Source organism: Sceloporus occidentalis, unplaced genomic scaffold (genome assembly GCF_023333645.1).
Source record: "Sceloporus occidentalis isolate IW3139 unplaced genomic scaffold, rSceOcc1.0.p SCAF_40, whole genome shotgun sequence".
Taxonomy (NCBI): Eukaryota; Metazoa; Chordata; class Lepidosauria; order Squamata; family Phrynosomatidae; genus Sceloporus; species Sceloporus occidentalis.
This window is the reverse complement of record NW_028317020.1, coordinates 7,455,589-7,467,785: the sequence shown is the minus strand read 5'-3', so window position 1 is coordinate 7,467,785 and position 12,197 is coordinate 7,455,589. Positions and strand designations below refer to the sequence as shown.

General features: G+C 41.4%; 1 protein-coding gene across 1 annotated transcript; it reads left to right on the top strand.

The window, feature by feature from the left end:
• The first annotated feature begins 207 nt into the window (after positions 1-207).
• Positions 208-11,292, top strand: LOC149290317 (glutathione S-transferase theta-1-like). The gene is made up of 5 exons (XM_089489484.1): positions 208-322; positions 7,255-7,342; positions 7,629-7,779; positions 10,062-10,235; positions 11,098-11,292. Exons 1-5 carry the CDS (start codon positions 208-210, stop codon positions 11,290-11,292), a joined length of 723 nt encoding a protein of 240 aa, XP_089345610.1.
• The last annotated feature ends 905 nt before the right edge of the window (positions 11,293-12,197 follow it).

The window sequence follows — 12,197 nt, the reverse complement described above, 5'->3', positions numbered from 1 at the left end:
GCCTCTGTCGTCGTGTAATGAGACCAAAGAAATTAAAGAGTTAAAGCGAAGTTCAAGCGCACCGTGCTTGGAGGGACTGTATCAGGTGGGCGGGGCTACCAGTACCTAGGTAGCCTGATATAAAAGCCTGTTAGCAGCGGCTTGTTCTTTTTTCGCCTCTGGTTGCTTCGGTTGTGCGCTTTAGCCGGTTTTTATTATTATAAAGTTATGGCGGAACTGAGTCTTTACCTGGACCTCCTGTCCCAGCCATGTCGTTCTGTTTATATCTTCGCCAAGGCCAATAATATCCCGTTTCAGTTTGCTGAGGTGCGACTCTTTAAAGGTAGGCTGTGGTATACGATTGTGTTTGGGGCAAGATAAAGGGGTACATCCCATCGTGTCATCCATTTTATATCCGGGCCAAGTGGGTGTTTGGGAGTATCCACCCGTCAGTCATTGGGATAAAGGGACTTGTATTATGTCAGTGAGTTTTAGCGTCTCAAATTATTCTTTCCCATAGATATTAGTAGAACAGGCGGGAGGTTCGGGAGGAACTGTTGCTAAAGATGCGGTCAGCATATAGAGTTCTTTCTATGCATGGCTTCGACCCATTTCTATGAATGGGGAGGGCTGGTAACCTTCAGCAAAAGGGGGTCTGTCCAGCCAAGTGGCCCAGAAATATACCAGCCCAGAATATATTGACAGACAACATACTCCTTGTGTGCTATCTGGTCCTGTTCAAATCACACCCACAGTGATAAAATATACAAACAAATAACAAGTACAGAAAAAGGGTCCAGCCGCCACAGAAATGTCACCTCAAGTAATCTGTAGTCTAGACATCCTGGTTGCTGTATATATGATATATAATGTGTGTATGTATGTGTACATATGTGCTATAAAACACCAGGCAGCCCCCCTTTTTGTGCTAATGCTTGATCACATATATGTCTCCCACATTTTGCAAAGTCATACATTATGACTTCTTTCTTCATTCTTTATGAAAAAGCATGCAGTGGTGATAACTACATGTTCCAGCTTGTCAATGTTAGGGAACTTTACGTCTGTAAGCATATTCCTTGCTAGCAGTCAAATGTAAATAAATTGCTATGGGAGAAGTTGCAGCTCCAGACTCGAGCTCCCTCCTGGCCGGGTCCTGTGCTAGAGGTAGCCGGTTGGTGGAAGGAAAGCCAACTCAAAGAGATAAGGAGCGCTGCACAACAGCATCTAGTTCGGGGGTTTGCATGTAGAGGGTGCTGCACAATCCCTCCATGTTTTTAAGGGGGAGTAAATGATTAAAAGGGAAAGCTGATATGTACATTAGAGTGCATACAATAGCCGCTGTCTCCCTTTAACATGGGTGTATATATTGTGATTTTTGTATTTTATGCCCCGCTACTCAATATGGCCATTCTGTCCATTACTGAGGTTGAGTGGCACCTCGTCAATAGGAAATTTGGAATGCAGACATATAAATTTCTCCATTATCAGCGTGTGTCTTTTCCGGTTCACAAAAATAATAAAATCATGTTCCAGCAAAAACTCTGGCTTCTGAGGAAATTCTGCACGTAAATCCTAAACCTTTGTTTGTTGTGTAACTTTCCCATGTAGGCAAGATGGCTACATCTTAAATTCAGAAGCAACTTAAGTATCTCAGTATGGATAGGTTGGAGGAGGAGAGAGGGGAGATGCATGGTCGTAGGAACCCCTAAAAATCTGGGGGGGACAGCATTTCCCCCCATCAGATCCCCACTTTCTCCTCATCTCTCACACTATCTACCCCCTCTCCCCCTCACACTTTCTTACTATCTACCCCCTCCCTTCTCACACTATCTAGCCTCTCCCTACCCCCCTTCTCACTAGCTACCATCTCCCTACAGCCCCCTTCTCACTAGCTACCCTCTCCCTACAGCCCCCTTCTCACTAGCTACCCTCTCCCTACTGCCCCTTCTCACTAGCTACCCTCTCCCTACCGCCTCCTTCTCACTAGCTACCCTCTCCCTACCGCCCCCTTCTCACTAGCTACCCTCTCCCTACCGCCCCCTTCTCACCAGCTACCCTCTCCCTACCGCCCCCTTCTCACCAGCTACCCTCTCCCTACCGCCCCCTTCTCACCAGCTACCCTCTCCCTACCGCCCCCTTCTCACCAGCTACCCTCTCCCTACCGCCCCCTTCTCACCAGCTACCCTCTCCCTACCCCCCCTTCTCACTAGTTACCCTCTCCCTACCCCCCTTCTTACTGTCTACCCCAGGGGTGTCCAAGTTTTTTCTGCAGTGGGCCGCTTCATCAGAATTGTATACGTGCGAGGGCCGCACTCATTTTTCACTGTGAGAAAATATGGCCTTTAATAAAATATATGCAGATTAAAATAAAGTAAATGACACAAAACCTTTACTTTTCCTCTCACTGATTTCTGGGCCTAGAAAGTTTTGTGACTACAAATTCAGGACTCAGGATAATTAAAAATTAAATAGTTCTATTTATTCTAGGGATGCACCAAAATGAAAATTCTGGACCAAAACATTCACAGTTCACTTAGCCAAAACCAAAAATGACCCCCCCACCTTTAAAAATAATAATAAAACCATTTTTTATAAAAGTAGGTAACACACCACAATTGGACAAAAAATTAGCAATACGACTTGGCATGATATGCAATCAATCACTCCTATCATACCCAGGTAGCCAGTACAGGGTGGCTGTAAGTGATGTGCAGACCCCATATTGCTGGCAGCATCAATACACAAGGGGGGCAGCTAGCTAGGTTTCAGCATGTACTGGCTGACTTAGCAATCACACTCCTATCATGCCAACAGCAATCACAGTCCCATCATGCCTAGGTTCCAGCACTTACACATCCATGCTATCACACACACACTCATTCATTCATATACTCATTCATTCACAGATTCATTCCCTCAATCACGCATACTGATTCAAAGACCCTCCCCACCCCCTTACCTGCACTGCAGTTCCTCGATGCCGCTCACAAACTTCAGCAGGGGGCACGGCCTCCCTCTGTGTTCTCTGGTACTGCACAGAGGAAGCAGGATGTGATGTGATGTCACGTGAACTCTGCTGGGTTCCACTTCCTCTGTGCAGTACAGAAGACCCTCCCACAGGTAAGTAGCAGGGTTCTTGTAGCAGGGCTCGAGGTGCGGACCGCGTAAGATCGGTTGCCCTGGCTGCTGTTCTTACGCGGGCCCAGGGCCGGCCTTAGGGGTGTGCGACCACACAGGGCGCCATGGTAGCAAGGGCGCCTGCCCGGGACTTAACTTGAAACATCTTTTTTTTGTTTTTTTTTAACCCCTTCGTGACAAAGGCTGATTTTACTTTTTGTACCCTTCGTGACAATGGCCGTTTTAACATTTCTGCGCTGCTCGTGTTTAGTTGTAATTTTCTTCTTTCCCGTTTACTGAACCCACACACATTAGATATTGTTTTTTTCAGGACAAGAAGGGCTTTCTTTAGATGACATTGTTTTGATTGTATCATATTATTTACTATTAAAAAAAGTATAAAATATGGTGAAAAATTTAGAAAAAAATGACTGTTTCTAACTTTTAGTTGAAAAATCTTTTACTCATCTATAAAAGGTAATAAAAAAACCTGCTAAATAGATTCTACTATTTGTCCTGAGTTTAGAAATACCCAATGTTTTTATGTTTTTTTGCTTTTTTTCTGCACGTTATGGAGCAATAAGTACAGGTACCGTTTTGCTATTTCAAAGCCATTTTTTCCAAATCTGGTAATTCTTCCCCCCATGAGCCATTTCGGGTATCTTTGAAGCCGGCCAATGCAATTTACCCCATCAAGTCATATATTTTTGAAAACTAGACAGCCCAGGGTATTCCAAATGCTGGTATTTTAACCCTTTCCAAGCACTTATTCTACCATCAGCCTTTGTCAAACTTTATGGTAGTAATTTTTTTGCATTTGTTTTTTCACACACATTTTACTTTAGGTATAAATAAACAGGTTCTGGTATATGTCACTATCAAAAAACACCCCAATATGTGTTTAGCAACATCTCCTGAGTACAGCGATACCTCACATGAATGATTTTGCCTGGCTGTTTGGGGGCAAAAGGGCCACATTTGGGGCATGCACATTTTTCAATGTTGCACTTTGGCATTTGGGGATCCACTGCCCATGCCCTATTTGGTACATCTTTGAGCCGGGCCATTTCAGTGTGCCCAATAAAGCTATATATTTTTGAAAACTAGACACCCCAGGGTATTTCAAATGCTAGTATTTTAACTCTTTCCATGCACCATATCTACCACCAGTCTTTGTCAAACTTTGTGATAGTCATTTTTTTCCATTTGTTTTGTCACACACATTTTACTTCAGGTATGAATTAAAAAGTTCTCGTATATGTCACTATCACAAAACACCCCAATATGTGTTCAGCAACATCTCCTGAGCGCAGTGATACCCCACATGAATGATTTTGCCTGGCTGTTCAGGGGCAAAAGAGCCACATTTGGGGCATGCACATTTTTCAATGTTGAACTTTGGCATTTGGAGATCCACTGCCCGTGCCCTATTTGGTACATCTTTGAGCCGGGCCATTTCAGTATGCCCATCAAAACCATATATTTTTGAAAACTAGACACCCCAGGGTATTTTAAATGCTGGTATTTTAACTCTTTGCATGCACACATTTTACCACCAGCATTTTTTCAAAGTTTGCAGTAGTATTTTTGTGTGTGTATTTTTCCCACACACACCTACTTTATGTATGAATTTACAGCTCCTGGTATATGCCGCTGTCACACGACACCCCAATATGTGTTCAGCAACATCTCCTGAGTACAGTGATATCCCACATGCATGGGTTTGTCATTTTTGGGGGGAACTAAAAGGCCACATTTGGTACGTGTGCATTTTTCTAATTGGAAATTAGATGTGTGGCCATCCTTCCCCCCCCGTGTTAATTGGGACCTTGTTGAACCCGGCCAATTCAATTTACCCCATCAAATCATACATTTTTTAAAAGTAGACACCCCATCGGCATTTAATATGCCAGTATTTTAACTCTTTCCATGCGAGAATTGTTTTAAGCTAATATGCTAATTTTAGGACTTGCTCACAAAAATATATTTTTTATATATATTTTTTTTTTTGCCTTTTTTTAATTTTTTTTACATTTTTTTTTCAACTTGAAGGTTCCCCTGATAGTGACATCAGTGGGAAATTATTTTTACATTTTACTGGTTTTTTACTATTTTTATTCTAATTATTATTAATTTTATTTTATTTTTAATTAATTTTTTCTAATCACACTGTGATTAGAAAGCTGAGCTCCATTGACTTGCATGGTTGAATGCAGTACCTATATTCAACCTGCAAGTGGAGCCAGAGTTCTCTAGAGGGTCTGGAGACCGTCTAGCGAACTTTTTAGACTTTATTGTTTCTTTATTGAATTTTCCCGGACCGCCGCCATCTTGCAGATGGCGAAGATCACCTGCGGCTGTGACCGCTCTCCGGAGCGGTCACAGCCCATCCAAAGGTAAGTGTTTGTCGTTGGATGCCTCCTGATCGAGGCATTCCAGCGACACCATTTAAGTTTAGGAGGCGATCGTTGATCGCCTCCTAAACGCTTTTAAAACGGGCGTTCGCCGCCATACAAAGTACATCGGATGTTGACGCCCCTGAAAATGGCGTTGCTGAATGCCTCGAGGTCGAGGCATTACAGCAACGCCGTTTCGGTGCAGAAAGCGAAAATAGATCGCTTTCTGCACCCGTTTAATGACGTGCCGGTCCTGGCACGTCATTTGTCGTTATCGACATGAATTTCCGTGACGTGCCCGGACCGGCAATTGTCATCAAGGGGTTAAACGTTATTTAACATCATTCATGTTAAATAAAGTTTTTAAAAAAACAAAAAAAAACCCGATGCTTTAATCTAAATCCCGGGCAGGGGCGCCGAGCGATTGCTCGTGAAGTTCTCAGCAGCCGCTCGGCGCCCCTTACTCTCCGTGACTCTGTCGCGGTGCCGGCATCTCATGTTGAGCGTCGGACTATTCCGGCGCTCAACATGAAATGCCGGCACCGCGGCAGAGCGAGAAGACGGATGCCTCCCGCTCTCACCGCAGGACTCCGGCAACAAGGTAAGGGGGGGTGTAGTTTGAAGGGGCAGAGGGGGGGGTGTAGTTTGAGGGGGGGCCAGAGGAGTAAGGCCGGCTCTGCGCGGGCAGTACCTCGATGTCTCGCGGGCCGCATTTGCGGCGTTTCTGTTGGGGGGGGGGGTTCCTACCCCCCTGGGGGGGGATTTCTTCATTATCGGATCTGTCCCCCCCCGGTTCCTACGCCCATGGGGAGATGTTTTCGAAACATGTAAAAACCTAATGGGATTTAACAAAGTACAAGAGGTAAGTTTATTTAAAAAAGTGTTTACAATAGGAAAAATGGTCAGACTAGATCGCTCTTACCTGCCATCAAATACTGAGTTTTCTTTTTTTGTTTTGCAAGAGGTATAAAGTTCGATGGCCTCTGTCTCTATCAGTATGGCTTTTCACCTGGTTAGTTTACCCAATCTTGTCTGGTCAAAAGTCCTCCAACGCTACTAAAACCTTTGTAATGCATATTGGTTCTGAGAGTCTTCAAGAATTTAATGAAATATATTTATATATAATCTATATCTCCAGTTATTATGCTCACCTGCCAATTGTACGTGCTTTCAGCGTGGGCACCCTGACTAGCCCCATGTGCTACTATGTGTTCTGACACCTTTCTATCATAACCAGCATTCACTTTTTCATTCACTACAGTAGCTCGTCTTTTGGGTTTGACCACATGGACCAACCTTTGCCCCCCCCCCCACGTGTATCAATGACCCTTGGCCACCCACGACCCTGTTGCTGGTTGACCTCTTTTCCTTCCTTGGACCACTTACTGACCACTGCCGACAAAAAACACCCCACAAGAGCTGCTGTTTTGGAGATTCTCTGACCCAGACTTTGTCTTGGCCCTTATCAAAGTCGTTCAGATCCTTATACTTGCCCATCTTTTTCCCACAGCATCAACTTTGAGGATGAAATGTTTGCTGCTTACTAGATCCCAGCCATTGATATAAGATTATCGGTGTTATTCACTTAACATGTCGGTGGTCATAATGTTGTGGCTCGTCTGTGCATACATAATTTCCTAATCTTTATCCTTCAAATCATTCTTAACTCTCTGGAATGTCTATATCCTCCTGGAGAAGTCTGAATCTTTAGCTCAGAAATGCCACCTGTTAATATGCTTTGCTTTTTGTCATTCTGCAGGCGAACAGCTGGGTGAAGATTTTGCAAAAGTCAATGCTTTCTGTAAAGTGCCAGCTCTAAAAGATGGAGACTTCACATTGTCTGAAAGGTGGCATTTTCTTCAAAATTCTACTAGAGGGCCACAAATAGGCCACCATTTTTGTGTACCCCAGCTTTAGGACAGACCTCTCTATTAAAAATGTGTGGACTTCCCAAGTCCATTGAATTTACCTAAATCACCTGCTATTTGGAATTTTTAGGAATGTCTGCCCTGTTGCTTAACTTTTATCCAAACCAAGCAATAGGCAAGGAGCTGTGAAATAGACAATTGAATATTTAAGTAGCTATAAATAAGTGATTAAAAAAAGTTTGATTTATTTTTTTTTCTCCACCAGCATTGCAATACTGCTTTACCTGGCACGTAAATTCAACACTTCAGATCACTGGTACCCATCAGACCTGCAAAAGCGTGCTCGTGTTGATGAATATCTTGCCTGGCAGCACACGAATACACGACTTCACGGTTCCAAAGTCTTCTGGGCTAAGGTAAATCCTCCTTTTGTGCTAGGGATGGACCAAAATGAAAATTCTGGACTGAAACCAAAAATTCAGGATTCACTTGGCCGAAAATGACCTCCCCACACACACCTTTAAAAGAAAGTAAATAATAAAAAAAAAAACTCCGCGCTTGGCCCCTGCACAATTATTTTTATATTTTTATTTTATTTCAGCATTTTGCTGATAATGCCCTTTTCGGCCACTGATATATCGGCGCATCCCTAATACGTGCCTTACAGTCTAATCTTCCAACCCTTCTGGCTTAACGTTGTGCTGCCATTCAGTAATCATAGGTTTAACCCCCTTCACGACCTTTGACGGTCCTGAACTGTCACTAAATTAAATAACCTTAGAAAGCTTAAAAGGCGTTGCTGTAATGCCGAGGCATTCAGTAACGCTGAGATCGGCATCAGGGGCGTCAACATCTGCCACTGCCAGTGATCTTCGCCATCCGCAAGATGGCGGCCACCTGGTTAAAAAAAACCAATAAAGTTGAAAAAGTTTGCTAGATGGTCTACAGACCCTCTAGAGAACTCTGGCTCCACTTGCAGGCTGAATTCAGGTACTGCATTCAACCATGCAAGTCAATGGAGCCCAGCTTTCTAATCACAATGTGATTAGTAAAATATTCAAAAAATTATGGGGAAAAAAAAATGCTAAAAAAAAAAGAGCTAACATTTAAAAATAATTATGCAGTGATGTCACCAGAGGAACCATCCAGTAACAGCAAAATGTGTAAAATAAATAAAGTAAAGTTTATTTTGAGCAAGTGCTTAAATTTCTAAAAAATCTCAACATAGAAAGAGTTAAAATAAAAGCACTTCAAATACCCTAATTTAATTTAAAAAATCGCTTGATTGGGCAAATTGGAGTGGCCGGGCTCAAAGATAGGGCACAGGTACAGACAAACCAAAATAGAGAAAAAAAGCGCACTTCCCAAATGTGGCATTTTAAATCTCAAACACGACTCCACTCGAGTGCACTCACTGCACTTGGGAGATGTTGCTGAACACACATTGGGGTGTTTGATAGTGACGCATACCAGGAGCTATGAATTCATTCCTGAAGTACAATTTGTGTGGGGAAAAAATACAAAATTAAATTTTGGCAAAGGCAGGTGGTAGAATCTCATGCATAAAAGGGTTAAAATACCAGCATTTAAAAAATACCTTGGGGTGTCTAGTTTTCAAAAATATATGGTTTGATGGGGTAAACTGAAGTAGCCGGCTTCAAAGATGTTCCAAAGAGGAGATAGAGGCAGAATGACCAAATGACCACCTGAATGTCCCAAAAGTAGCTTTTTACCAGCCAAACAATCTGACAAACCTATGCATGTGGGGTATCACCATACTCAGGAGATGTTGCTGAACACATATTGGGGTGTTGTTTGACAGTGACATACCAGGACCTTTATATTTATAACTAAATTAATTACAATTCGTGTGAAGAAAAAAAAATAAAAAAAAATTACTATTACAAAGTTTGACAAAGTGTGGTTGTATAATTAGTGCATGGAAAGGGTTAAAATACCAGCATTTGAAATACCCTGGGGTGTCTATTTATTTTTCAAAAATATATGGTTTGATGGGGATTAATTGAGTTAACCGGCTTCAACAATGTTCCAAAGAGGAGATGGAGGCAGAATGACTTGATTTGGAAAAAAAGGTTTGGAAATCATAAAACGCTACTTGTACTTATTGCCCAATAAGTTACACAAAAAAGAGCAAAAAAACATTGGGTATTTCTAAACTCAGGACAAATAGTAGAATCTATTTAGCTAGTTTTTTTTACTTCCTTTTGTAGGCGAGTAAAAGATTTTTCAAAGAAAAGTAATAAAAGGTGGGTTTTTTTCTTCAAATTTTCACCATGTTTTATTATTATTATTATTTTTTTTTTTTTATAGTAAATAAGATGATATGATCAAAACATATGGTATCTGACGAAAGCCCATCTTGTCCTGAAAAAAACCCAATATATAACATGCATGGGTACACTAAATGGGTGAGGAGAAAATTACAGCTGAACACAAGCGCCGCAAAAGTGTTAAAACAGCCTCGGTCCCACAGGGTACAAAAAGAAAAAATGAGCCCGGTCCTTAAGGGGTTAAGTTTGCTTTCAATATGTTAACTTGGTAAAGGTATAATATATGACCCTTTACATAAACGGTAGTTAACCCTACAAGTTACATGTGGCTGGAGCCTACCACTGTGCGCTAAAGTCTTCATGTCATGTGTAACATATAACCTTCTGTATTCTGACATTTCTTACAGCACATGTCCATAATTCTTGGTCAAGAAGTCCGCTCTGAAAAATTAGACTGTATCATTACGGAGTTTAACACAACAGTGACTAACTTGGAGAAGGTATTCTTGGCAGACAAGCCCTTCTTGGTTGGTGAAGAGATCTCTATAGCAGACTTGGTGGCGCTTGTGGAAATTATGCAGGTAAAAAAAATATTTTTTTTATTTTTCCTCCTCTCCACATACATGGGTACTCCCTGGGTTTGGCCTGGAGGTTTAGCATCACAGCTGAGGAGGGTGAACTTTAGATATTCTGTCTTAGGGGTAATATGCCTGCATTGCTGGCTTCCTGCTGGCAGATCAGGTGTATTGGTGTGAGTGCTAGTACACAATTACATTAGATTTCCCCATCAAGCAATCGGGCTTTCCCTAGTAGGATCTGTCCAGAACCTACTGTTGCCCAATTACCCTATACTAGCTTATCACGAGTATTGTATGCAGGGCTATGAAACCTTACTTCTTTAATGTGATTGGGGGGGGGGGTTAAAAATATATGAAGATAATGTCACCATTATACCAATGGCATCCACAAGAGTGATCAAGAGTACAAGAATGATCACCACGCAGATATTTATATTAACTATAATGAATAAAAGACAACATACCCCTAAAATTGAGTACAGCTGTTATGAAAACCCTTTCCTACTCACCCAAAGAACACAATAGAGGGTACTGTGCAAGGAATGCATGTGACCCTCTAGATTATATTAAAAAAAGGGTTATTCAGCAATGACACCTAGCAGAAATACTCTGAACTTATAAATGTTTCTTTTAGATTTACAAGCTAGCATTAACTGTTTGGTCTTAAAAGAGGAGCTTTAATTGTCATGAACAGATATGTGTAATTTGTGTAGATACATCAAACACAGGGAAAAGGGGGTTTAATAAACATATAGTGTCTCCCAACTTTAGGTTAGGGAAAACATTTGGTTTCAAAAGTTCAAAAATGATTGTTGTTGTTTTGTTTGTCTCTTTTGGAGACCAATTTAATTTTCTTGCTTTTCAGGCTGTTGCAGGTGGTTTCGATGTATTTGAAGACAGACCGCAGTTGGCTGCCTGGAAGCAGAGAGTGGTGGAAGCAGTAGGGGAAGAGCTGTTCAATGAAGCCCATGCACAAATCCTCAATGTAAAGGAACAAAATGAGGCCATACCTCCAGAAATAGTGGAGGCGCTTAAAGCCAAGCTTGTCCTGTATGCATGATATGTGGAGCTTTAGCTGTATTTTATACAATTGGAGTTAAGCTCTTTACATGAATAAAGAGCCCACAAAATGTGATTTCATTCAGAAATATAGTTGTAATTTCCTCATACACCCAACTGAACATGGAAAGGAGCAAATGTGATCAATAATTACACTAAAGCCATATATCAGACTGCCTAAATACACCTATATAAAATATATATATATATATTTCGATAAAAGTGAAGGGATATCTCTCTGAAGAGATAAAAAGGAGAGACAAGTAAAATGTGTGTTTACAGATGAAGTAAAAACAGACAAAATCCATGTTTCCTGCTGGGATACACCTAAAGTTATTAAATGAGCTGCAGCGTGTCCTGCCAGAACCATTAGCAGACTATTTTAACCAATCACAATTGACATAAGTAGTGCTAGAAGATTGGGATTTGACAATTTAAGTACTACTTTACAAAAAAAGGTGCCAGCAGAGTAGAGACCAGTAATTTGGATGACATTAAAAGAAAATGTGCTCAAAGAAAGCATGGATACGTATCTGGATGTAAATGGTTTGCAAGAAACCATCAGAAACACCATGGATTTACTATATTGGCCAACTAACTTATTTATTTTGACTGCATAACTAAAATAGACCAGGGAGGGGCTGTTGAAATAGCCTATCTAGATTTCAGTAAGGTAAATAGCAGTGTTTGGATGTCAAAAATAGTTGAATAGGTCATAGGAGACAGAAGGTTATAATAAATGGTGTATATTAAGAGAAAGGCCTTGTTACTAGTGGGGTACCCACAATAATCAGAAAGGGACCCATACTTTATAATATTTTATCAATATTACAAAAGGTCTTCATGGTAAGGGCTGTCTTTTTTGCACATGATACAAAGGTCTGCAATAGTCATGTGCTAATGGTA

Excerpts from the sequence above, each read along its gene's own strand:
- LOC149290317 (XM_089489484.1), top strand. The coding sequence starts at position 208 with ATGGCGGAACTGAGTCTTTACCTGGACCTCCTGTCCCAGCCATGTCGT. Across the intron at positions 323-7,254 it reads TGAGGTGCGACTCTTTAAAG|GCGAACAGCTGGGTGAAGAT; the intron begins GTAGGCTGTGGT and ends GTCATTCTGCAG. Across the intron at positions 10,236-11,097 it reads CGCTTGTGGAAATTATGCAG|GCTGTTGCAGGTGGTTTCGA; the intron begins GTAAAAAAAATA and ends CTTGCTTTTCAG.